At 48.4% G+C, this 27,909-nt stretch overlaps 1 protein-coding gene across 7 annotated transcripts in view; it reads left to right on the forward strand.

Annotated features, from left to right (window-relative positions):
• The window catches only part of LOC139235084 (actin filament-associated protein 1-like 2), a 109,883-nt gene that overhangs the window by 37,750 nt on the left and 44,224 nt on the right, over positions 1–27,909 (forward strand). For all 7 annotated transcript variants that reach the window (XM_070866232.1, XM_070866229.1, XM_070866225.1 and 4 more), the window contains 3 exons: positions 651–800; positions 2,360–2,443; positions 3,698–3,789. In XM_070866232.1, the coding sequence (XP_070722333.1) occupies positions 651–800; positions 2,360–2,443; positions 3,698–3,789 (326 nt within the window). The remainder of the gene's footprint in view (positions 1–650; positions 801–2,359; positions 2,444–3,697; positions 3,790–27,909) is intronic.

Raw genomic sequence — 27,909 nt, forward strand, 5'->3', positions numbered from 1 at the left:
ATGGGACAGGTGGTTGTGAGCCTGGTGGATGAACTGGTAATGTGTAGTGTGATTGTTAAACCTTTGCTAATAAACCAACTAGTTCGTGATAGCAATGTGCTGCTGTGAATTCTTACGAACCCATGAAGCAAATACATTGCAGGAGGAAATTCCAGAGTTTCGGGTTTAGGCCACTGTCGGCACGACCGCCAATGGTGGGATAATTAAAATTGGGTTTGCGCAAGAGGCCAGATTTGGAGGAAGCGCAGAGGTCTTGGAGGGTTGTAGGGCTGGAGGAGGACCAAGGTTAACTGTGATGCTCCCACTGTTGACACTCATTGTCGTTGGTCACCCATGAAGAACGGCACTTGCGTAAGGGACGGGGGACAGGAACCAAGTCCCGTGGGGCTGCAAAGAATCGATGTCTTCAGGAACGGAGGAGATGAGAATGGGCCATTCAGCCCATCAGATCTGAGTCCCTCTCGTGCCTGGATTGTCCCATCACGATCTAACTGCACTTTGAATAATCCAAATTGTTTGAATGTATGTCTTATGTCTCTGGAGCCATTGAAGGAGATTGGACGAGTGGGCTGGGGTAATCCCTGCTTCCCGCCGGGTGATGACCACACTGGGATGAACTGCTTAATGTCTCTCTCTGTCTTTCTCCTCAGATCTGGATCGGTTATTCTCTGAGCTGCAGTCGTTTCTCGTGGTGTTGGATGCCGAGAGTTTGAGTTGCGCTGCAGAGTCGAAGAAGGAGTCTGTTGCGGAATTGCTCCAGGAGCTGAACGGAAGCCCGTGCACAGAACATTCCGGGTTCAGTACGTACCGCTCACCCCGTGTTCCCCCCCCTCGTCATAACATTCCTTACCACTGATCCCAGCCTCTCCCAGGATCAGAAGTCTCTTTCTCAAAGCGCCTGTGTCTATCTTCCTCCCACTCACAGAGGACGGAGATCGTCATATCTTCTTTACAAACACAAACAAGCTGGCTCCATTACACAGGAACTTGTCGGGTGACCTTGTCACCTGATGCTTTTATTGTATTTACAGCAGCAGTTGCATTACCACAGTAGTCCAGTAGGTGAAGCAGTAGGTGGAGCTATATCACAGAGATCACAGGCTGTCCAATCGCCTTGTTGCTCAGCCTCAGGGAAGAACAAAGAGCATATTAACCATCTCTCACCTGACTTCCATCCACCTCCCATTATGACTCTCTTCTAAGAAACCTCGTTGAAAGCAAACTTTATAACTGCAAACATATTTCAATGCAACCCACAGCTCGATCCATTCAATGAAAAAATAATCCGTGACGCACGCACACTGAAACCCTGATCTCGCTATGTTGCTGTAGGAAGCTGGGGGCAGCCAGTTGTAATGTATTTGCTTCATGGGTTCTTTGCTTAAGAATTCAAAGCAACACACTGCTATTAAGAACTAGTTGGTTTATTAGCAAAGGTTTAACAATCACACTACACATTACCGGTTCATCCACCAGGCTCACAACCACCTGCCCCATCGTGGATTCCCCGAACCCAACTGGCTGGGGTTTTATTGAGTCTTGTGAACATCATGTGACTGGCTAAGCCACTCCCACTCAACAGCACTACAACTATTTTAAGTAAAATTATAAATCGTGCCGAACCGACAAATTCACAAATTAAACTTTGGCCGCTAAACAAATCAAATTAAAATTTGGTTGCCGGGGGTGATGATGCACTCCAGTCCCTCCGGCGCCCACCTCTCGCGGAAGGCCTCGAGCGTACCGGTGGACACCGTGTGCTCCATCTCCAGGGACACCCTGGCTCGGATGTAACCGCGGAAGAGAGGCAGGCAGTCGGGATGAACGACCCCCTCGACCGCCCGCTGCCTGGACCAGTTGATGGCCCCCTTGGCCAGGCCCAGGAGCAGTCCCACGAGGAGGCCCTCCGACCTGCCCGCTCCCCTCCGCACAGGGTGCCCAAAGCTCAGGAGTGTGGGACTGAAGTGCAGCCAGAATTTGAGGAGCAGCCCCTTCAAATAATGGAGAAGGGGCTGCAACCTCGCACACTCCACATAAACATGGAACACGGACTCTTCCAGACGGCCTGGGAGTCCGTGAACCGACTTAAAAACCGACCCTCCAACAGCTCTACAAACCTGTGAACATACTCACCGGTGTATACATTACAGCCAGTGATTACAATTACACAGAGGGGAAAGGGCGAGAGGACGTTTACCGATCGAACCAGTGGCAGTGACTCGAACGTCGCTGTAGTAATTCCCCAATTGAGGAAGCGGGAACTTTGTGGGGGGGGGGGGGGTGAAAGTTTAAAAGAACAACATTTGTATATGGCAAACCAATTATGGTCGGTGATTAATGAGATTCTCCTGTGCTTCAGTGCCAGCTGAGGATGCAGATTACATGTTTATGAGTTGCGTTACCCTGACAGAGAATCGCTCGGAGACACAGCACCTCGTGAATGGTAGGTGGCATCCCCTTTTCATTGCTGATTTCCTGGTGACCGTGAGATTGAGTCACAGTGTGACAAACCTACTGAAAGCCAATACGTGTCGGCAGAACTGAGCGGCTTCCTGATATCTCGCTATCAGCCGTGGCTCAGTGGGCAGCACTCTCGTCAGAAGGTTGTGGGTTCAAGTCTCACTCCAGGAACTTGAGCACAAAAATCCAGGCTGACACTCCAGTGCAGTACTGAGGGAAGCGCTGCACTGTCGGAGGTGCTGTCTTCCGGATGAGACGTAAAATCGAGGCCCCGTTTGCCCTCTCGAGTGGATGTAAAAGATCCCACGGCACTATTTGAAGAGCAGGGGAGTCCCACCCCGCTTACCCCTGCCCCCTCCCCCCCCCCCATTCCTGGCCAATATTTATTCCTCAATTCCTCAACCTACAGCTAAACTGATTGACTGGTCATTATCACATTGCTGTTTGTGCGAGCTTGCTGTGCGCATATTGGCTGCTGTGTTTCCTACATTGGCTGTAAAGTGCTCTATAAAGAGGTTGTGACGGGCGCTATAGATGTGCCAGTTTTTTGGAGCTGATAGTCGGAGGATGGTGCCAGCGAGAGCGAGTTGTTTCTCGGCACTTGTTGGCCTATGGGTAACAAGCCTTGCCTGCAGAGCTCAGGAGCTCCTGTATAGTCAGTGCCCCCCTGCAGATGATCAGGGCTGGGAATGGGTGGCTGACTCTGCAAGTTCTCCCTGGACAGTGGCCCGGGGTCTGGTCAGCTTCTCACTCGGGGGTGGGAACAGGGACAACTGACTGATGTGTGGGGAATACGCACGTACTCTTGGCCTGATAAGAAACAGGAGCAGGAGTCGGCCATACGGCCCCTCGAGCCTGCTCCGCCATTCAATAAGATCATGGCTGACCTTCGACCTCAACTCCACTTTCCCGTCTGATCCCCATATCCCCTCGAGTCCAACCTTTAAGTGGACACGAGTTTTAATTTTCGCATCGAGCCAAATGTGCTTTTGGCTTTTTATTAAATGTAAAGTATCGTTTGAATATTAACGAGCCAGAGGGAGAGCCAGTGCTGTCAGTTGGTAGTCAGGGAGAAGGTACGTGCTCAATGACAGAGCGGTCAGTGCTGGACATTCCCAACATCACCGAGTTATAGCAGTTAGGAATTGCACGCGGTGTTAATATACCGTCGACGTATTTCAGTGTGGATCATGACAAACTTCCTGAATAGTCCAATAATTCTGCTATTGTCCCACAGCAAATGAGCTGCGGAATGTTCTGGAGATCATCGAGGACCCGGAAGACATTTCATCCTGCCCCCCACTATCAGATGATTTTCAAATGAAACTGGTAAGGCCCAAGTTTATTTTATGATTAACATTACGGCTGGTAATCACAAGTAGATCCCCATCTCTGAATGGGCATGTGGCTTTGGAGAAGGTGCAGAGGATGGTGATTGGGCTCATTCCCAGTTTAAAGCATCTTCATTGGCAAGATAGGCTAAAAGAGCGGGGACTCTACACTTTAGAGAAATGTCGACGGAGGGGGTTCTGATTGGGGTTTAGAAGATAATGAAGGGAATAGATGGTGTTCCAGCTGACAGTTTATTTCAATTAAACTGGTTAGGCAGGATCAGGGGGCACAAGTTTAAGTTGTATAAGGCGAGCTCCGGCTTAGACGTCAGGAGGTGGTTCTTTTCCCAGAGAATAGTGGATCTCTGGAACAAGCTACCGTTTCATGTGGTCGATGCAGACTCACTGAATTCCTTCAAGCAAAAGCTGGATTTGTCTCTGGCTGCGGTGGAGATCACCTCTGACAGAAGGGTAGGCACTGCAGGGAATTTAAGGTACCAGAGTGATCTCCTCGACTAGTTTCCATCGCCTTGGTGGGTCGGAGAGGAATTTCCCAGATTTTTTTTTCCTGGGTTGTTTATCTGTTTTTTTGTCTCTTCCTGGAGATCACATGGTTTGGGGTGGGGCGGAGTGTATATGTTGTGATCCACAAGGTATCGCAATTTGTGGGACAGGCTCGATGCAATTATGTTCATGACTGATCCAATCATGGACTCAGGTCCACTTCCCCGCCCGCTCCCCATAACCCCTTATCGTTTAAGAAATTGTCTATTTCTGTCTTAAATTTATTCAATGTCCCAGCTTCCACAGCTCTCTGAGACAGCGAATTCCACAGATCCACAACCCACTGAGAGAAGAGATTTCTCCTCATCTCTGTTTTAAATGGGCGGCCCCTTGTTCTAAGACCATGCCCTCTAATCCTAGTCTCCCCCATCAGTGGAAACAACCTCTCTGCATCCACCTTGTTAAGCCCCCTCATAATCTTATACGTTTCGAATTCCAATCTTCTGAATTCCAATGAGTAGAGGCCCAACCTACTCAACCTTTCCTCATAAGTCAACCCCCTCATCTCCGGAATCAACCTAGTGAACCTTCTCTGAACTTCCTCCAAAGCAAGTATATCCTTTTGTAAATATGGAAACCAAAACTGCACGCAGTATTCCAGGTGTGGCCTTACCAATACCTTATATAGCTGTAGCAAGACTTCCCTGCTTTTATACTTTGCAATAAAGGCCAAGATTCCATTGGCCTTCCTGATCACTTGCTGTACCTGCAAACTATCCTTTTGCATTTCATGCACAAGTACCCCCAGGTCCCGCTGTTCTGCAACACTTTGCAATCTTTCTCCAGTTAAATAATAACTTGCTCTTTGATTTTTTTCTGCTGAAGTGCATGACCTCACACTTTCCAACATTATACTCCATCTGCCAAATTTTTGCCCGCTCACTTAGCCTGTCTATGTCCTTTTGCAGATTTTTTGTGTCCTCCTCACACATTGCTTTTCCTCCCATCTTTGTTTCGTCAGCAAACTTGTCTACGTTACACTCAGTCCCTTCTTCCAAGTCGTTAATATAGATTGTAAATAGTTGGGGTCCCAGCACTGATCCCTGCGGCACTCCACTAGTTACTGGTTGCCAACCAGAGAATGAACCATTTATTCCGACTCTCTGTTTTCTGTTAGTTAGTCAATCCTCTATCCATGCTAATATATTACCCCCAACCCCGTGAACTTTTATCTTGTGCAGTAACCTTTTATGTGGCACCTTGTCAAATGCCTTCTGGAATTCCAATGTAGGGCTGGAGTAGATTACAGAGATAGGGAGGGGCGAGGCCATGGAGGGATTGGAAAACAAGGATGAGAATTTTAATCGAGACGTTGCCTAACTGGGAATCAGTGTAGGTCAGTGAGCGCAGGGGTGATGGGTGATTGGGACTTGGTGCAAATTAGGACACGGGCAGCGAGATTTGAATGTCCTCAAGTTTACGGAGGGCAGAATGTGGGAGGCCGGCCAGGTGTGTGTTGGAATGTTTAAGTCTAGAGGTAAGAGATAGATAGATTTCTAGAAACAAAAGGCATCAAGGGGTATGGGGAAAAAGCAGGAATATGTTTTTGAGATAGAGGATCAGCCATGATCATATTGAATGGCGGTGCAGGCTCGAAGGGCCGAATAGCCTACTCCTGCACCTATTTTCCCATTTTCTATGTTTCTATGGATGAAGTTGGTTAGAATGTGAAACTCGCTGCCACAGGGAGTGGTTGATCGAGTAATATTGATGCATTTAAGGGGAAGCTGGATAAACACATGAGGATATACAGATGGTGAGAAAGTATCGTGACTGGTTGATGAATTGACACAAGGCCCAAGGTGGCTGGTTAAATGATCGTTCCTGTACCGAGCGTGCAGCTCGACACACACTGAGGCTCAGACCCTCTCCCAGGCACCATCACCACTGCAGGAGGAAAACCTTCCCAAAATCAACCGAGAGGGAAGGAAAAAAACAATTATAATTAGCACTAATGGTTTGTTTGCAGCTTGTGTATCGCCTCAAAGATGTGACTCTCTCTGCTAAAAATCACCCTGTTTATTTTAGTAAAGCATCACAAACTTTAACAATCTTGTAACCACAGAAAAAATGCTGTCAATGAAACGACAAATGACAAAAAGTGATCCAGAAATCTGTCACCACAGAATGCTAAAATAAAGAAAATGCAGCTATCCCCCTTGTCCAAACCCACAGCCAGCATCACACCTCCCTTCATCTCCCCTCCCTCTTTCCCCGTCCCCTCCCCTCCCTCTTTCTCCCTCCCTCCCTCTTTCTCCCCTCCCTTCCCACATCGTGCTGTGTGTAAGGAGTGCTTGTTTCTGGAACAGTTTGATTATTTTCCCGGCCTGGCTTGATGTTGGACAGCTGCTGCAGCCTGGCAGGGTTCCAGCCTATATTCCGTGACCGTCCGCACTCCCACAGACCCTTTAATGAGTGGCAGTAATGAGACTACATCAGAGAAACGCCTGTGAAGATTAGGGCCCATTCTCCCAATTAGCCGAGTGGCCCTTGCAATTCCGCTCGAACCCACTCCGCAGCTCATGGTGCTGTTCTCCAACATGGCGTGTAAATTAGCGCACAAACCTTCTGTGCCAAAATATAGCAAATTTAGAGGCTGGAACTGCTTCCATATCAGCAGAGCTTTGGTGGCAGAACAGGAATTGAGTGAAGCCCATCCCGAAGCTGATGAAATGAGTCAGTGCCACATCAGTGTGAGCACCAGACTTGGCTCCAACACTCCCTGCTGGGCAGCCTATCCACATTGACGATTAAACTGGTGCGCGGCCGAGGAATCTCTTGAGATGACCGATGGGATGAGGCCTCCTGCACCGTTTTCCCGTTCCGTCCAGCCCCTGCTCCTTACCCTGCTCTCGTGGGCAAGTATCCCAATCGCTCAAAGACTCCTTGCCCCACTGCCCCCCCTCCCCCAGGGCACAGCTAGCAAGGGGGCAAACCTCCATCGGGACCTCTGCCAAGGAGACCGAACGATGCTCCCACTCCACTCGGAGCAGGTAAACCTCCACAAAACCTCAGCCCAGCATTCGTAAGCCAATCCTTGACAGCACCCACCAAACCCGCGACCTCTACCACCTAGAAGGACAAGGGCAGCAGGCGCAGGGGAACATCACGTTCCCCTGCAAGTCATGCACCATCCTAACTCGGAAATATATCGGCCATTCCTTCATCGTCGCTGGGTCAAAATCCTGGAACTCGCTCCCTAACAGCATTGTGGGAACACCTTCACCACACGGACTGCAGCGGTTCAAGAAGGCAGATTTCATGGGCAATTAGGGATGGGCAATAAATGGTTGGCCTTGCATTGATGCCCACATCCTGTCAGCAAGTAAAAAAAAGTTCTCCCCTGTACTTCAGTTTGATTTCTACTGAATTATGAATCTGGCATTGATCTAAAGCAAAACAAAGCACACTATGTCGGTATGAGGGGTGAGATAGCTAAGGTAGATTGGGAAACTACATTAAAAGCTATGATGGTAGATAAGCAACAGCTAGCATTTAAAGAATTAATACATAATTTAACAACTATACATTCCTTTAAGGCACAAAAACCCCACGGGGAAAGTGGTCCAACCGTGGCTAACAAGAGAAGTTAAAGACAGTATTAGATCAAAGGAAGAGGCTTATATTGTTGCCAAAAATAGCAGCGAGCCTGAGGATTGGGAGGATTTTAGAATTCAGCAAAGGAGGACCAATAAAGTGGTAAAGAAAGGAAAAATAGAATATGAGCGTAAATTAGAGAGAGACATAAAACCAAACTTTAAAAGCTTCTATAGGCATGTAAAAAGGAAAAGATTAGCGAAAGTAAATGTGGGTCGCTTACAGGCTGAGACAGGAGAAATTATAATGGGGAATAAGGAAATGGCAGAGAAACTAAACCAATACTTTAGGGGCGAAATTGCCCTGCGCCCCGTTTGAAAGTGGGAACAGGGCATTTAGAAAATAAAAATAGGATTGGGCAGAGTCAACACTGAAATCATGTTTGACAAATCTGTTAAGAGTTTTTTGAGGTTGTAACTAGCAGAATAGATAAGGGGGAACTAGTGGATGTGGTGTATTTGGATTTTCAGAATGCATTCAATAAGGTGCCACACAATAGGTTATTAAACAAAATTAGGGTTCATGGGATTGGGGGTAATATACTAGCATGGATTGAGGATTGGTTAACGGACAGCAAACAGAGAGTAGGAATGAACGGGTCATTCTCGGGTTGGCAGGCTGTAACTCGTGGGGTACCGCAAGGATCGGTGCTGGGGCCCCAGCTATTCACAATCTATATCAATGATTTGGATGAGGGGACCGAGTGTAATGTATCCAAGTTTGCTGATGATACAAAGCTAGGTGGGAATGTATGTTGTGAGGAGGCTTCAAGGGGATGGTAGACAGGCTAAGTGAGTGGGCAAGAATATGGCAAATGGAATATAATGTGGAGAAATGTGAAATTATCCACTTTGGTAGGAAAAATAGAAAAACAGAGTATTTTTTAAATGATGAGAGATTGGGAAATGTTGGTGTTCAGAGGGACATGGGGGTCCTTGTACACCAATCACTGAAAGTTAACCTGCAGGTACAGCAAGCAATTAGGAAAGCAAATGGTATGTTGGCCTTTATTACAAGAGGATTTGAGTATAAGAGTAAAGACGTCTTACTGCAATTATATCTGGCCCTGGTGAGACCACACCTGGAGTATTGTGTACAGTTCTGGTCTCCTTACCTAAGGAAGGATATACTTGCCATAGAGGGAGTGAAACGAAGGTTCACCAGACTGATTCCTGGGATGGGGGGATTGTCCTATGAGGAGAGATTGGGTAGACTAGGCCGATATTCTCTAGAGTTTAGAAGAATGAGAGGTGATCTCATTGAAACATACAAAATTCTTACAGGGCTTGACAGGGTAGATGCAGGGAGGATGTTTCCCCCGGGCTGGGGAGTCTAGAATCAGGGGTCACAGTCTCAGAATAAGGGGTCGGCCATTTAGGACTGAGATGAGGAGAAACTTCTTCACTCAGAGGGTGGTGAATCTTTGTAATTCTCTGCCCCTGAGGGCTGTGGAGGTTCAGTCGTTGAGATCGATAGATTTTTGGATATTAAGGGAATCGAGGGATATAGGGATAGTGCAGGAAAGTGGAGTTGAGGTAGATGATCAGCCGTGATCTCACTGAATGGCAGAGGGGCTGAATGGCCGACTCCTCCTAATTCTTATGTTTTTATGTTCTTTATATAAGCCTTTTTCTGTTCCATATTAATCTCTATGGGGGTTAAATTCCATTGCGCCCCTTTTAGGGGAGTGTGGGGTAACATCCGGGAGGCGGGACATTTTGCGGCAGGCATGGAAGTGGAAAGACTTGCATTTCTATAGCGCCTTTCACGACCACCGGACGTCCCAAAGTGCTTTACAGCCAATGAAGTACTTTTGGAGTGTGGTCACTGTTGTAATGTGGGAAACGCAGCAGCCAATATGCGCACAGCAAGCTCCCACAAACAGCAATGTGACAATGAGCAGATAGTCTGTTTTTGTTACATTGGTTGAGGGATAAATATTGGCCCCAGGACACCGGGGATAACTCACCTGCTCTTCTTCGCAATAGTGCCATGAGATCTTTTATGTCCACCTGAGTGAGCAAACGGGGCCTCGGTTTAACGCCTCATCCAAAAGACGGCACCTCCGACAGTGTAGCACTCCCTCAGCACTGGGAGCGTCAGCCTAGATTTTTGTGCTCGAGTCCCTGGAGTGGGACTGGAACCCGCAACCTTCTGACTCCGAGCCGAGCGTGCTGCCCACTGAGCCGCAGCTGACACTGCTGAAAATAACGTGCCGCACTTCCTTACTGGGCCGGACGGGGCCGGACGGGGTCGGGAGCAGGGCGCATTGCTGAGCACTGGGCTGCGTGGCACTGCCACGTAGTAGGGGCTCTTCCTTTCATTAAAGGGACGGGCCCAAGCTGTAAACGCCACAGGGCTGAAACAGGTCTTCCTGGACCCAACAGCGCGGCACTCAAGCACAGTGTCAGGCTGACCGGTCGTGGCATGACCGATAGTGCAGGCAAGATCAGCCATCGCTGTATATGCTCACCGCTCTCTGACCAATAGCATCCCGGCAGGGTGATTCGGAACATCTGCGCGCTCCGGACATTGCCTGCAACATCTGGAGTCGGGAGTGAGCACAGGGGTCCCAGGATTCTCCTCGATCGATCGGGATACTTGAAAGGAGCGTGCTGATGTCACGCTCCAGCTGGGACTGTGGAATGTATTTGCTTCGTGGGTTCTTTGGTTAAGAATTACTATTAAGAACTAGTTGGTTTATTAGCAAAGGTTTAACAATCACACTACACATTACCAGTTCATCCACCATCATCATAGGCAGTGCCTCGAATCGAGGATGACTTGCTTCCACGTCAAAAAGCTTACAGGGGTTCCAATGAAGGACCTAACATTCCAGATCCCGAACTACATCCTCAAGGGTGGAAGATGCCTGTGCGTGAAATTTTTTAACGTGGGGTGACCGTTGCACACCAGCCACCACACGGGCTTGACCGAGCGAGGTCTTAGTCCAGTGGCAAGGGTTAACCAAGACGATGAGACCAGCTCCGCTGCACGGACCTAGTGCGCACACACATATCGCAGTGTGGGCTGGCCCGTGCTGCCCCTGGGCCCTCACCTCTTCTGGGCCCCGAACTCGTGCCTCTCCTGGGCCCCGAACTCTCACCTCTCCTGGGCCCAGAACTCGCGCCTCTCCTGGGCCCCGAACTCTCGCCTCTCCTGGGCCCCGATCACGTCCCTCTACAATCTCTCGCCGCTGCAGTTCATCCACCCGGCTCACAACTGCACACCTCATCCCCCGAACCCAACTGGCCAGAGTTTTATTGAGTCTTGTGCACATCACATGACTGGCTAAGCCACTCCCAACTCAACAGCTCTACAAACCTCTGAGCATGCTCTCCAGTACACACATTACAGGACCGAGCGCTCACTTCACTATCTGCTTTACTCCCAGACGTATATCGAATTGTCAAATGTCATTGCCAGCTCTTGCACATTAAGGCAAATTTAATCTTCAAAAGGACTGAGCCTCTTGGGAGAGAAGGAAACGTCCTGTTTATAGGCGCAGGCTCATTCTCCCACGCGCTCTAATTGATGCTGTCCTGATACCGTCAGTGGCAGGAAATCAGTAATAATTCATGTCTGGCAAATTGTAGCAAGACAAGGAACACCCACATGCACAGGGGAAATATCAAAGGCCGTTTGTGCTATCAGAAGCTGATCATACAGGAACTGGTGTTGACAGAGTCAGTCAGCAGCATTCCACAGCCCGGCTGCTTTGTGGTCAGGAGCAGATTGCGACGATTATTGGAGTGGAGCCTCAGAGTGAGGCCTCACATGGTGGAATGTCCAGGCCTCCTGCCTGGTGGGAACGCGGCGATACCGAGCTGAAACTTGGTGTGCTGCAACTTCCCAGACCATCGCCGCTGTCGCAGTGGCCACGGACATTTGGCTGGGGTTGGTGCTCCGCGTGGCCTACATCCCCCGGCCCTGTGGGATTGGAAACAGGGACCCTGGACCCATTACCCTCTCTGACATTAGCTGGGCGCTAACCCTGGCTCCTTCCCCCGCCAGCATGGCTAAACAGAGAGAAAAACAAAATGAAGTCCGTCTTTCTGCCTTGCTTTGCTCTCTCTCTCTCTCTCTGTGGTTCAGTGGGCAGCGCCCTCGCTTCCGGGTCAGAAGCTCGTGGGTTCAAGTCCTACTCCAGAGGCTTGAGCGCAAAATTAAGGCTGACACTCCCAGTGCAGTTCTGAGGGAGCGCTGCACTGTTGGAGGGGCAGTACTGAGGGAGCACCGCACTGTCAGAGGGGCAGTACTGAGGGAATGCTGCACTGTCGGAAGGGCAGTACTGAGGGAGCACCGCACTGTCGGAGGGGCAGTACTGAGGGAGCGCTGCACTGTCGGAGGGGCAGTACTGAGGGAGCGCTGCACTGTCGGAGGGGCAGTACTGAGGGAGTGCCGCACTGTCGGAGGGGCAGTACTGAGGGAACGCCGCACTGTCGGAAGGGCAGTACTGAGGGAGCACCGCACTGTCGGAGGGGCAGTACTGAGGGAACGCCGCACTGTCGGAGGGGCAGTACTGAGGGAACGCCGCACTGTCGGAAGGGCAGTACTGAGGGAGCACCGCACTGTCGGAGGGGCAGTACTGAGGGAACGCCGCACTGTCGGAAGGGCAGTACTGAGGGAGCACCGCACTGTCGGAGGGGCAGTACTGAGGGAACGCCGCACTGTCGGAGGGGCAGTACTGAGGGAGCACCGCACTGTCAGAGGGGCAGTACTGAGGGAGTGCCGCACTGTCGGAGGGCCAGTACTGAGGGAGCGCTGCACTGTCGGAGGGGCAGTACTGAGAGGGTGCTGCACTGTCGGAGGGGCAGTACTGAGGGAGCACCGCACTGTCGGAGGGGCAGTAGAAACATAGAAATTTACAGCGCAGAAGGAGGCCCATCGTGTCCGCGCCGGCCAACAAAGAGCCGCATGGCCCTTGGTCAGCAGCCCTAAAGGTTACACATAAACCCATGAACAAAGACGGAAAGGCAAAGAGCACCCAGCCCAAACAGTCCGCCTCACACAACTGCGACACCCCTTATACTGAAACATTCTACACTCCACCCCAACTGGAGCCATGTGATCTCCTGGGAGAGGCAAAAACCAGATAAAAACCCAGGCCAATTTAGAGAGAAAAAATCTGGAAAAATTCCTCTCCGACCCATCCAGGCGATCGAAACTAGTCCAGGAGATCACCCTGGCCGTGTTCGATTCCCTGCAGTACTTACCATTATATCTGCGCCGTCCAATAGAAGGTCATCCAGTCTAATCCCAATTACCAGCTCTCGGTCTGTCATCCTGCAGGTTACTGCACTTTAAGTGCCCATCCAACCATCTCTCAAAAGTGGTGAGGGTTTCTGCATCCACCACTCTTCCAGGCAGCAAGTTCCAGATCTCCACAACCGTCTGCGTAAAGAAGCCTCCCCCTCAAATCCCCTCTAAACCTTCCACCAACAACCTTAAAACTATGCCCCCTCGTAATAGACTCCTCCACCAATGGAAATAGATCATTACTATCCACTATATCCAGGCCCCTCAATATTTTGTACACCTCAATGAGGTCTCCTCTCAATCTCCTCTGTTCCAATGAGAACAAACCTATCCAATCTGTCCTCATAACCAAGATTATCCATTCCAGGCAGCATCTGCTCTGCACCCTCTCTAGTGAAATCACGTCCTTCCTATAATACGGCGACAAGAACTGCACGCAATACTCCAGCTGTGGCCTAACCAAAGCATTTATACAATTTAAGCATAACCTCCCTGCTCTTATATTCTATGCCTCAGCCAATAAAGGCAAGCATTCCGTATGCCTTCTTAACCACCTTCTCCACCTGGCCTGCTACTTTCAGGGATCTATGAACAAGCACTCCAAGGTCCCTTTGTTCATCTACACTATTAAGTGGCCTACCGCTTAATGTGTATACCCTTTCCTTATTAGCCCTCCCTTAGTGCATCACCTCGCACTTTTCTGAATTAAATTCCACTTGCCACTGCTCTGCCCACCTGACCAGTAGATTGATATCCTCCTGCAGCCCATGACTTTCCTCTTCATTATCAACCACACGGCCAATTTTAGTGTCATCTGCAAACTTCTTAATCATACTCCCTATATTCAAATCTAAATCGTTGATATATACCACAAAAATCAAGGGACCCAGTACTGAGCCCTGCGGAACCCCACTGGAAACATCCTTCCAGTCACAAACATCCATCAATCATTACCCTTTGCTTCCTACCTCCAAGCCAATTTTGGATCCAACTTGCCACTTTGCCCTGTATCCCATGGGCTTTAACCTTCGTGACCAGTCTACCATGTGAGACCTTATCAAAAGCCTTGCTAAAGTCCATATACACTACATCGTACACACTACCCTCATCGACCCTCTTAGTTACCTCCTCAAAAAATTCAATCAGGTTAGTCAAACACAATCTTCCTTTAACAAATCCGTGCTGACTGTCCCTAATTAATCCTTGCCTTTCCAAATGTAGATTTATCCTGTCTCAGGATTTTTTCCAATAATTTTCCCACCACTGAGGTTAGGCTGACTGGCCTGTAATTACTCAGCCTATCCCTTTCTCCCTTCTTAAACAAGAGTACTACAAACAAACCAAAGGTGTGCAGCGGAAACACTACAAGTACACCCTCAAAGCCTCCCTGATAAAGTTCAACATCCCCACTTGCACCTGGGAGTCCCAGGCCCAAGACCGCCCCTAAATGGAGGAAGTGCATCTGAGAGGGCGCTGAGCACCTCGAGTCTCAACGTCGAGAGCATGCAGAAATCAAACGCAGACAGCAGAAAGACCGTGCGACAAACCAGTCCCACCCACCCCTTCCCTCAACGACTATCTGTCCCACCTGTGACAGAGTCTGTGGCTCTCGTATTGGACTGTTCAGCCACCAAAGAAGTCACTTCAGGAGTGGAAGCAAGTCTTCCTCGATTCCAAGGGACTACTTATGATGATGACTACATTAGCAGTCCTCCAATCCTCTGGCACCATGCCCAGATCCAATGATGATCAAGGCCTCTGCTATTTCCTCTTTTACTTCGCTCAACAGCCTGGGATGCATTTCATACAGGCCTGGGGACTTATCTACTTTCAAGCTGCTCAACCCCTTAATACTTCCTCTCTCACTATATTTATTTCATCCAGAATATCACACTCCTCCTCGATAGCAGTATCTGCATTGCCTCTTTCCTTTGTGAAAACAGATGCAAAGTATTCGTTAAGAACCCTAACAACATCTTCTGCCTCCACATAAAGATTACCCTCTAATAGGCCCTACCCTTTCTTTAGTTACCCTCTTATTCTTAATATATTTATAGAACATCTTAGAGTTTTCCTTAATTTTACTGGCCAAGAATTTCTTGTGCTCTCTCTTAGCATTCCTAATATCCTTTTTAATTTTGCCTCTTAACTTTCTGTATTCCTCTAAAGATTCGATAGTATTTAGCCGTTGGTACATGACATAAGTGTCCTTTTTTTCTTAATCCTCCTCTGTACTGAGGGAGTGCTGCACTGTTGGAGGGACAGTACTGAGGGAGTGCTGCACTACCGGAGGGACAGTACTGAGGGAGTGCTGCACTGTTGGAGGGACAGTACTGAGGGAGTGCTGCACTGTTGGAGGGGCAGTACTGAGGGAGTGCTGCACTGTTGGAGGGGCAGTACTGAGGGAGCGCTGCACTGTTGGAGGGTCAGTACTGAGGGAGCGCTGCACTGCTGGAGGGACAGTACAGAGGGAGCGCTGCACTGTCGGAGGGTCAGTACTGAGGGAGCGCTGCACTGTTGGAGGGTCAGTACTGAGGGAGCGATGCACTGTTGGAGGGACAGTACTGAGGGAGCGCTGCACTGTCGGAGGGTCAGTACTGAGGGAGCGCTGCACTATCGGAGGATCAGTACTGAGGGAGCGCTGCACTATCGGAGGATCAGTACTGAGGGAGCGATGCACTGTTGGAGGGACAGTACTGAGGGAGCGCTGCACTGTCGGAGGGTCAGTACTGAGGGAGCGATGCACTGTTGGAGGGACAGTACTGAGGGAGCGCTGCACTGTCGGAGGGTCAGTACTGAGGGAGCGCTGCACTGTTGGAGGGACAGTACTGAGGGAGCGCTGCACTGTCGGAGGGTCAGTACTGAGGGAGCGCTGCACTATCGGAGGATCAGTACTGAGGGAGCGATGCACTATCGGAGGATCAGTACTGAGGGAGCGATGCACTGTTGGAGGGACAGTACTGAGGGAGCGCTGCACTATCGGAGGATCAGTACTGAGGGAGCGATGCACTATCGGAGGATCAGTACTGAGGGAGCGCTGCACTGTCGGAGGATCAGTACTGAGGGAGCGATGCACTATCGGAGGATCAGTACTGAGGGAGCGCTGCACTATCGGAGGATCAGTACTGAGGGAGCGATGCACTGTTGGAGGGTCAGTACTGAGGGAGCGATGCACTGTTGGAGGGTCAGTACTGAGGGAGCGCTGCACTATCGGAGGGTCAGTACTGAGGGAGCGATGCACTGTTGGAGGGTCAGTACTGAGGGAGCGCTGCACTATCGGAGGGTCAGTACTGAGGGAGCGATGCACTGTTGGAGGGTCAGTACTGAGGGAGCGCTGCACTATCGGAGGATCAGTACTGAGGGAGCGATGCACTGTCGGAGGATCAGTACTGAGGGAGCGATGCACTGTTGGAGGGACAGTACTGAGGGAGCGCTGCACTATCGGAGGATCAGTACTGAGGGAGCGCTGCACTGTTGGAGGGACAGTACTGAGGGAGCGCTGCACTGTCGGAGGGTCAGTACTGAGGGAGCGCTGCACTATCGGAGGATCAGTACTGAGGGAGCGATGCACTATCGGAGGGTCAGTACTGAGGGAGCGATGCACTATCGGAGGGTCAGTACTGAGGGAGCGATGCACTGTTGGAGATGCCGTCCTTCAAATGAGGCGTTAAACATCTGCCCTCTCGGGTCAGTGTAAAAAAGCTGATGGCACGATTGGAAGGAGAGCAAGGGCGTACTCCTGGGCCAATATTCATACCTCAATCAGCATCACTGAAACATATAATCTGGTCATTTAGCCATTTATGTTTGTGGGAGCTTGCTGTGCGCAAATTGGGTGCTGCATCTCCTACACTACAAGAGTGAGTACAATATAAAAAGTACTTCATTGGCTGTGAGGTGCTTTGGGACTTTTTCTCTTTCTCCTCTAACCGAGCCAGTTCCTTCCTGCTGACTGCTTCATTGTCTTCTGTGCCCATAGCTGACAGTGAGAAGGATAAATCTTTTTTTCATTCAGTCCCAGGGGCAGCATCAAGCACTCTGTTTTCCCTACTAGTGATTCTCTCCACGTAACTCACTCTCTATAATTATTCCCTTTGATGTTTGGTATTTCCCCTGTAATGGTTTGATATCTGCAGCGCGGCCAGCTATTGCATTGTCCGAGCAACAGCGTGCTTGATGCAGCAAGCAATTCAGAAAGCAAATGGTATGTTGGCCTTTATTATAAGAGGATTTGAGTATCAGAGTAAAGATGTCTTCCTGCAATTGTATCATCTCATCAGAGGCAGTCCCTCGAACGAGGGTGACTTGCTTCCACAAGTTCACAGGTGTTTCGATGAAGGACCCGATGTTCCAGACCTGAACTCCAATTGAAGGAGTGGAAGATGCCTGTGCGTGGATTTTTTTACCGTGTGGTGACCGTTGCACACCAGCCACCACACGGACTTGACAGAGATAGGCCTTGGTCCAGTGGCAAGGGTTGAACCAGGAGATCTGCTGTACTGCACAGACCGAGTGCGCATACATATCGCAGTGTGGGCTGGTCCGTGCTGCCCCTGGGTCCTCACCTCTTCTGCAATTATACAGGGCCCTGGTGAGACCACACCTGGAGTATTGTGTACAGTTCTGGTCTCCTTACTTAAGGAAGTGTTAGATCTCTTAATTTCCAATGAAATACGAACTCCGATGGTAGTTTTAACTTTTTAATCTTGGCAGAGTGCAACAAGCTGCTGGCTGATTGCCAGTTCCTTTGTCTTACTGGGACCACATGGTCAAAATGGCTGTATTTATACCAGGTTCAATTTACAGAAAAGAACTCGCCTTCTTTGACCTTATTGGCTCAATTACTAGTCTTTTAACCTTTTAATTGGCTCGCTACCCAAGGTCCTAAAATGTCAAGTTGATTGAAGAGTTAATGCAACATGCTACCACTCACGCAGCATCTCTGACTTGTTGTCTGTGAATTTTCACAGTCTGTCTAACCTATCAATCCCCCCTTTGATTCTTTCACAAACTGAATCATAAAACATCAGGTATCACTGGTTAAACATTCTACAAAATAATTTCATACATGTTAATAGAGTTTCCTTCTGAAATTTGTTGATGTGTTTCGCCACATGTCCGGACTAGTCGCTTCCACACAAATGTACACCAACCCGAGTTCCATCGTGGCCACAATGTAAGTCTGGTTTTAGTAGGTTAATTAACCTTATTCCAATTTAATCCAAATCAATATCTAAGTTCAACCAGTAAACAACCTTCCCTTAAGCATAACATACTCCTGTGCCACGTACAGACGGTCTGCTGGGACCTGCAAGGTGTCTCACCTGCGGGACAGCAGCTACAGCCGCCTGGTCGCAACAACATTTAATCAACATAAACAAACAATATAAAAGTAAAACAATTACAACAAATAGAATTAAACCTTCCACCAATGAAGTTCCTATTGAACCTAGCCATTCAGTGGCTCCACTAAGTGAATGATGGGGGTTGCTTAAGTTTTTCTACCTCCTTTTGGATATGCTCCTCTAAGTGGGTAATTTCTTCGGAGCTATCTGGGATATATGTGCAACACTCAGTTCCGAGTAGGGCGCAAGTACCTCCCTTTTCAGCCAGGACGTAATCAAGGGCCAGTCTATTCTGTCGGGCTACTGTGCGGATTGCTACCATTCCTGCATTGATCATTGGCTACTCATTCCACAACGGATGCCATGTTAATGGATTCCCTTGCCAGTTTGGCGGTCCCATACCCGGGGATCAGAATGGCAAAGAACCTCTCTGTTTCTGTGATAGCTCTCTTAGGACGGTGTAAATGTTCCGACAGTGACTTTATATGATACATATAAGGCACAATGTAGGCTAAATAGCAGGATCCCGTCCAATTCTGGGGCAGCCAAGGGTAGGCCTTGTGGCCACACACCCAATAGGTGCCATTATAGGCAATGAATGTTAGCTGTTTCTTTATCAGCAACACTCCGGGGCCTGTCCAGGCTTTTCCATCTGTTTTATTCAGAATCCCCGTTACGTTAAAAACTCCCACATCGGCCCAGTTTGGACGGTTCCGTGGCTTGATTATATTATAATTCCGGGAGCAGTTACTATACCCCATATTTTGGCCTCCTTTGATGTTTCTAATCAGACAGACCGATTCCCCCGGTCTTCCTATTCCCGTTGTATTAGTGATAACAAAAAATGGGGGCCGTGGAATTATTGTAGCACGGTTGGTATCCCCCTTCAAAGGTAGTCAGATTGTAACCTGCTGACTTCCATTTACGTGCCCAGTTTTCCGTATTCTGAAACACATTGCCTGTTTTGTTTTGATTAATTATCCACTCAGCCATTTCCGAGATATTCAAGGGAACTGGCCTCAAGGGAATCCCTCCCTTTGAGTGAATAGGAATATGCGCACACACCCAACAACTAGAAATGTTACCTTGTTTGGCATAAATGTATGTCATATATAAAAAGGTATTTACATGCAATTCCCTTGCTACCCTACTATTTCCCTTTGGTGCAGAAGGTCGGCTAGTAAGAAGTAGGCCTATGCCTAGAATACTTACAATCAATAATACAGTAAATTTATACATTTTCGCAAAAAGTAATTGTCCTTATTAGATTTCAGCTTTAGTTACGGGTGCTCGTTTAACGTGTGAAGCGTGGATCCAGGCTTTCTTTCCTTGGACTTTAACAGCTGCCTGGGTGGTCAATAACACTTGATAAGGTCCCTCCCACTTGGCACCCAAAGGTTCTTTATGCAACTTTTTCACATACACCCAGACTCCCGGGATGATGTCGTGTCCTCCTTCGGGTGGATTACCCCAAGCTGCCGATACCTGTCGGGAAACAGAACTAATAGCATTGGTTAAGTTCTGACAGTATGATAACAAAGTGTCACTCATTAAGTGAACATCAGCTTTCTGTAAATCAATAGTTCCTGGCAGCGACATGGGTCTTCCTGTTATAATTTCAAATGGGCTTCGACCTGTAGTTCTGTTCGGGGTTGCCCTAATGCTACATAGCACTATTGGTAGTGCCAGGGGCCATGGTGTTCTTTCTTGGTGATATTTGGCAAGCTGTTGTTTCAGAGTTCAATTCATTCACTCTACTTGTCCTGATGATTGTGGATGATAAGGACAGTGTAAATCCCACGTAATGTTCAGTAACCTACAGACTTCTTGGCAGACAGCACCTGTGAAGTGTGTTCCCTGATCTGAGTCAATGCTACTCGGGACTCCCCATCGGGGAATGTAATCCTTACACAAGACCTTTGCAGTGTGATTGGCTGTGGATCTTTTAGTTGGGACAGCTTCTACCCATCTAGAGAATCTGTCGACCATGACAAGAATGTTAGTGTATCCTTGGCATGAAGGAAGAGATATATAATCAACCTGCAGATGCTGGAATGGTCCGACAGGGGCAGGGGGCCTCAGTTGGGGCATTACTGTGATGGGTCCAGAATTATTGTTCTGGCAGACCACACAGCGGTCTGTTACCAGCTGGGCATGTTTTTTAAATCCCCGACCCCACCAGCTTTTCTGGAACCGTGCCGTCATCTGTTGTGAGGCCAAGTGTCCCCACAAGTGGATCTGTTGGGCTAAAAAAGGCATAAGTGCTTGTGGCGCGACTGGCTTGTCGGTAACTCTTTGTCTCCAGACACCATCTTCGCATAGCTTAATTCCTGCCTCAATCCATGTCTATTTTTCCTCTCGGGAGCACTCGCCTTGCATTGTTTGAAGGTCTCGTGTCAGAGTCTTGAGTGCTTTCAATCTGCACATCTGTGTTGGTTCTTCTGGAGGAACGCCCTGTGAGGCGGCATCTTTAGCTGCCTGGTCGGCTAGGGCATTTCCCTGTGCTTCTGTGGTATTTTCCTTGGTATGGGCCTTACACTTCAGGATGGACACTTCCTGAGGTAATTGTATGGCCTCCAGTAAGTCTCGGACTTCTTTTCCATTTCGGATAGGTGTACCAGCAGCAGTGAGGAATCCTCTTTTCCGCCATAACATACCAAAGTCGTGAGCGACTCCAAAAGCATAACGCGAATCTGTGTAGACATTAGCTGTCTGTCCTTCTGCTATTCGACATGCTTCTGACAGGGCCCGTAACTCGGCCTGTTGTGCTGACGTTCCTGAGGGTAAACATCCTTTTGCCACTACCTCATATAAGGTTGTAACTGCCCATCCTGCTTTTCTGGTACCATTGTCAACAAAGGAGGAACCATCTGTAAACAGGATGAGGTCTGGGTTGTGCAGAGGCTCCTCTGCTGCTAAGGCTGCTTCTTCTGTTTCTTTTAAAATCTCCACGCAGTCATGCTCTTCACATTCTCCCCCCTCTTGCTCCCTCAATTCTGACATCGGGAGCATAGTTGCGGGATTAACCGGGCTGGCCCGGACGATATGGAGATTAGGAGCTTCCAAAACTGCTGTCCAGTGGGTCCATCTTGCTGCTGTCACCTGAGACATTCTATTCATAGACACCAAAGTGTGTACGGTGTGGGGACACTTGACAATCAGCTTTTGGTCGAGGACTAGACCCGCAGTGGTCATTACCGCTCGACATGTAGCTTCCATGGCCCTTAGGCAACTTCCCCATCCGAGGGCTACCGCATCCAGTTTTGCCGAATAATAGCCAATAGGTCTTTGCCGATCCCCATGTTCTTGTGTCAGTATAGCTGTCATATATCCTTCTTTCTCATGAACAAACAGGGTAAATGGCTTACCACTGTCGGGGATTCCCAGAGCCGGTGCCGAACACAAAGCCTTTTTCAAACTCATGAAGGCCTCTTGCTGTTCTTTAGTGAGGGTGATGGCTTCTTTAGAGGCACGTTTCCCCTTTAAAATATCATTCAATGGCTGAGCAAGCTGTGTGAAGGAGTCAATCCAATTTCTGTTAAAGTTACACAATCCCAAAAAAGACCTTAGTTCCTGAATAGTGGTGGGTTTTTTAGCAGCCCGAATGGCTGCAGTTCTATCCTGGGTAAGTTCTCTCTTTCCTTGTGAAACCTTTTGTCCCAGGTATACAACCTCTTCTTGGGATATTTGTGCTTTGTCGATGCTGGCTTTATGTCCTTTCAGCCGAAGGTGGTCCAGCAAAGCTCGTAAATCTTGTTCATGCTGTTCTTCCGTGTTTGAAGCTAGCAGGATATCGTCTACATATTGGATGACTGTGGATGACAGGGGAGGTAATTCTCGCAAATGGCTTTGTAAAGCCATGTGGAATACCGTAGGGCTGTTTTGGAAACCCTGCGGTAACCGAGTCCAAGTATACCGTTGTCCTTGGACAGTGAAAGCAAACCACTGTCGAACCTCCGGTGCCAGAGGCACCGACCAAAATCCGTTGGCCATATTTATAACCGAGAAATATTTATGTTCCGGTTTGAGGGCATTAAAAATGGTGGAGGGATCTGCGACCAAAGGAGATTTTTGATCAATACACTGGTTAGCTTTCCTATAATCGACAGTCAAACGCCAAGTCTCATTAGATTCCTGTACCGGCCACACGGGGCTATTGGAGGAGCTATGCGTTTTTATAAGCACCCCTTGTTTCTCCAATTGCTGAATAACCGGTAAGATTCCCGCGATGGCAGTTGGACTGATGGGATACTGTTTAGTGCATGGAGGCTTGGTCCCGGTAAATGACGCAGGCTCCATCTGGAGTAGGCCACAATCGTTCTTATCTTTAGCCCATATCGGGTGTTCCTTCAATTCTTCTTTCTTCAAAGTTCTAATTGACCATGTCACCCGACCATCCTCGAAATGCAACAATGAATCTACTTGGATTAGAACGTCCATTCCCAAAAGGGGTTGATCTACTGGGCCTATCCAGACCGGCGTGGTTAGTTCATGTGGACCCAGCCCTATAAATACCGGTGTTGTCCTTTTAATTTCCATTTTATGGCCCCCAACTCCATAGGCTGCACGTGCCCTACCATCCAACGGCAAAATGTATAGCGGTAAGCATGTTAATTCCGCCCCTGTGTCTAAAAGACAGGGCACATCCTTATCGCCCACCCTCACAGTTATATATAGCCCATCTCCCCTCTGTTGTATTAGTGAAAGGAGGGGGGCCAGGGTGGGCTCTAATCGTTTTTTGCTATCCCAAGTAACTCCTGTTGTTGTATTGTCAGTCGCTTAAATGCTTCTATGAGGTCGTTATCTTGTGACAAGCCTGGCTTGTTGGCTGAATTGTATCCCTGGCTGCGTCCTCTTCCCCAGCCACGACCTTTCTGTTTTGCCCTGCACGTCTTGGCCCAGTGACCTTCTTTCCCACAATAATGAAATTTTCCGGGTAATTTTCCGAATAACTGTTTATTGGAATCCTGGGATTTCCATTCCACAGCCTGTACAGCTCGGACTTTAGCTCCCATATCCCGATCTAATTGGTTACATCGATCCACCAATGCTGCAAAGGTAGTTCCTCTACCTTCCCAGTCCGGTAACACTACCTTAAGCATGTTGGACAGTTCTGGCTTTAGACCTGCCACGAAAGCTGCTTTCAGGGGTCCAAACACTTGTTCATCCATTTCCTCATCCGTATTATTCATACCCGAATGTTCTAGCCATGTGCCTCTAAACCGCTCGTCATACTCCAGGACCTCCTCTCTTCCTTTCTGTTGGCAGGCTGCAATTTTTCCCCAGTCTGTCTTAGCTGGACTGAAGGCTTGCAGCCAGTGTTTAATCGCCTCCCATCCTGCGTCTAATTCTTGCTCATTCTGCCCCAAAGCTTCATCTACCTTGTCGTGCAATTTTCTTCCCTGTGTTTTTGGCACCATTATGGTCAAAATTTGCACTCCGTCCCAGGGATGAAGTTGATATATATTTCTTAAGCGGTCCAATTGGTCCCACGTTTTTACTCCCCCTTTCTTTGGATTGGGCAATTCCTTGGACCATTTATTAATTTTCTCTGGGCCTGCCGGATCATGAACTAAGTATTCTGCATACACCCTTCTCTTTGTTTTTTTGGTTCCGCCCTCATCCGCAGTCTCTTCTGATTTGACTACAACTCGTCTTTTTTTAAACGGGGCAAAGCGCACCCCTAATTCTTCATCATCCTCCGACCCTGTATTGTCGGAGGATTCAGAAACCGTATCTATTCCTCGGTCGTGTCTTCGGGTTTGCGCTTTTAATTTATCCAAACATGGGTACCCTGGGAATTGATCAATACATTTCCCTTTTCCTATTACTGTCTCTTGATCTAATGATTTTTTCCATTCTTTAATTTCACCTTTAAGATCTTTAACTTCCGCTTCCAGCTTTTCAAGTTCAAGCTTTTTCTGTCGCAGCTGCGCACAAACTGCTTGCAATTGGTCCTTTGTACTGGTCAGTTCTCGATCATGTTGGGAACGCATTATAATTTAATTCCGATTTCGGATCTGGCCCATAACCGCTAGGGACCATCTAGTTCGCTCTTTATTTTTCATACGGGTCGTTTTTCCCCAGACCCTTTTAATCTCGTCCAAGGACCATTGTCCTTTGGAGGTTCCGTACTTTTGTTCGATCTTAATACAGGTTTTAGATAAGTTGAATTGTTGCTCGATGTATTCTTTCAACTGTTCGAGAATTAAATCTAGCGAAACTTCAGGTGGTGCCTGCCCACCTTTAACAGTTATAGGCAATTCTTTGCTCTTATCTCCTGCTGCCATAATACTGAGTTCTTTACTGGGGTCTCGAGTCTTAGGCTTTCTAGCCGATCAATAGGTCGGTGATTAATTAGCTAACACACCGCCAAAGTTTAGACGTCTATGGGACCTCGAGCCGACTACCAACCGGAGGGTTCGCAAACCGGAGGCTTTCGGAATCGCGTAGAAGGAGAGGCAAATTTATACTTTTGACCGAGGACTTTTTAAAAAGAGGTGTCCTTACCTCAATATGTAGGTCCGATGTCCAAAATTCAGTTTCTTTCCTCAGCGATCCTGTTCGTGACGCCAAAATTGTTAGATCTCTTAATTTCCAATGAAATACAAACGCCGATGGTAGTTTTAACTTTTTAATCTTGGCAGAGAGCAACAAGCTGCTGGCGCTGGCTGATTGCCAGTTCCTTTGTCTTACTGGGACCACATGGTCAAAATGGCTGTATTTATACTGGGTTTAATTTACAGAAAAGAACTCGCCTTCTTTGACCTTATTGGCTCAATTACTAGTCTTTTAACCTTTTAATTGGCTCGCTACCCAAGGTCCTAAAATGTCAAGTTGATTGATGAGTTAATGCAACATGCTACCACTCACGTAGCATCTCTGACTTGTTGTCTGTGAATTTTCACAGTCTGTCTAAATGCAGCCTGTTTGAATTCTCTATCAGAAGGATATACGTGCCATAGAGGGAGTGCAACAAAGGTTCACCAGACTGATTCCTGGGATGGGGGGATTGACCTATGAGGAGAGATTGAGTAGACTAGGCCTATATTCTCTAGAGTTTAGAAGAATGAGAGGTGATCTCATTGAAACATACAAAATTCTTACAGGGTTTGACAGGGTACATGCAGGGAGGATGTTTCCTCTGGCTGAGGAATCTAGAACCAGGGGTCACATATTTAGAATAAGTGGTCGGCCATTTAGGACTGAGATGAGGAGAAACTTCTTCACTCAGAGGGTGGAAATTTTTGGAATTCTCTACCCCAAAGGGCTGTGGAGGCTCAGTCTTTGAATATATTCAAGACTGGGATCGATAGATTTTTGGATATTAAGGGAATTGAGGGATATGGGGATAGTGCAGGGAAGTGGAGTTGAGGTAGAAGATCAACCATGATCTCATTGAATGGCTGAGGTTGATTTCGTAGCTTTGTTCCAAACAGAACAACCTCACTGTCCCTGGGTGACGGATTCACTTCCTCCTCTCTCCATCATTGCGGCAACACTGGCCTTTCCTAGCAAGTTGGAAATCAAATTTATATTGCAGGGTTCGAACAATTGTTAAAAGCGAGAAGGTTTGGCCAGGGGGCGGTGGGAAGGTTTTCGGGGAGGGGTGTCACAAGTGCGGTAGTTTTGACGAGTAAGTTAGCAGCAAACGTTATGGAATATGTTTAAAGATAAATTTGAGGAGGGGGAATGGATTGGGGTGAGGAGGCAGGGAGATGGGAGTGTGCTAAATGGGGCCAATGCCCTTCCTGTTAATAATTTGGATGTTTTTATGGGACTAGCAAACTCACGTTACGTCTGAGGGCAATTTTGGGTTGTCTCACAATCCATGGGGAACTTGGTGGCAGATTAGGACTAAAACAAGTCTGCTGACCTTTAGTCTCGTGTTGTCCAGGATCCAGAGGGCAGTTCCCCCTTCCCTTTCTATCTCAGTCTCAGCCGAGCGAGGGAGGAAGATTGGGAAACATTAATCAGGGATTAAATTAGCTGGCACTTGTAATGTATGCACCTGTGAGTATGCCCACAGGTTTGTAGAGCTGTTGAATTTGAAGGGGCTGCTCCTCAAAATTCTGGTTGCGCTTCAGTCCCACACTCCTGATCTTTGGGCATCCTGTGCGGAGGGGAGCGGGCAGGTCGGAAGGCCTCCTTGTAGGACTGCTCCTGGGCAGGGCCAAGGGTGCCATCAGCCGGTCCAGGCAGCGGACGGTCGAGGGGTCGTTCGGCTCGACTGCCTGCCTCTCTTCCGCGGTTACATCCGGGCCAGGGTGTCCCTGGAGATGGAGCACGCGGTGTCCACCGGTACACTCGCGGCCTTCCGCGAGACGTGGGCACCGGAGGGACTGGAGTGCATCATCACCCCGGCAACCAAATTTTAATTAGAACCGTTAATGTCTAAAGGTTCTAATTTGTTTAATTTGCCGGTTTTAGTGCCCCCCACTTTTAGCCAGGGGGCACTTGTATAATTTGTGTTTCTGGTGCCCTCAGAAAAAAACAAGGGGGCACTTGATTTAATGATTATGTTTTACAGATTACAACAAAATAGTTGTAGAGCTGTTACATTGTGAGTGGGTTAGCCAGTCACGTGATGTTCACAAGACTGAATAACACCCCAGTCAGTTGGGTCTAGGTCCTCCACGATGAGGTATGCAGTTGTGAGCCTAGTGGATGAATTGGTAATGTATAGTGTGATTGTTAAACCTTTGTTAATAAACCAACTAGTTCTTAATAGCAATGTGTTGCTATGAATTCTCAAGCAAAGAACCCATGAAGCAAATACATTACAGTGCTCTACTTTGAAAATTGGGGAAATGTGTGAGACACTGTGAGTGATGCAGTCGGATTTATCACTGGTGAAAGTCATGTTGCAGAATGCGCTGCGACTTAAAATGAGTTTATTCCAGGATCACACACCAGTGGAGGGAGGGGGCCTGAGATGGGAGGCCACTGACCCCAACACATGGTGACGGATTTTCCGCTCCTTTGCGCTCGGTGTTTCACCCCGGAGCTCTGGGCGGTCAGTCTCCAGCGCCCCGCGGCGATCCTCGAGTCCGGTTTAGCGGGGGCGCAGAGCAGCACCGCCCGGAATAGCTGTGCCCGGTGTGCGCCCCCCCCCCCCCCGGTTGCGACACTGGCACGAGTTTTGACTCCTGCCCGACCCATACGCCCCGCAGCGCGCCCCGCAGTGACCGCCCGGGAAATCAGGGCGGGCCAACCATCCCGACAGCGGGGAGGTGAGTAATGTAGTCTGATGGTAAGTGTGATCATCTTTTTTCTTTTAATTATGTTTGCAATTTATGTTGGGCAATGTATTGGGAATGTTTTTGTGGAGTTTTTTTTCAGGTTTTTTTCTT

The sequence above is a fragment of the Pristiophorus japonicus genome, chromosome 22 (assembly GCF_044704955.1).
Source record: "Pristiophorus japonicus isolate sPriJap1 chromosome 22, sPriJap1.hap1, whole genome shotgun sequence".
NCBI classification, from domain to species: Eukaryota; Metazoa; Chordata; class Chondrichthyes; family Pristiophoridae; genus Pristiophorus; species Pristiophorus japonicus.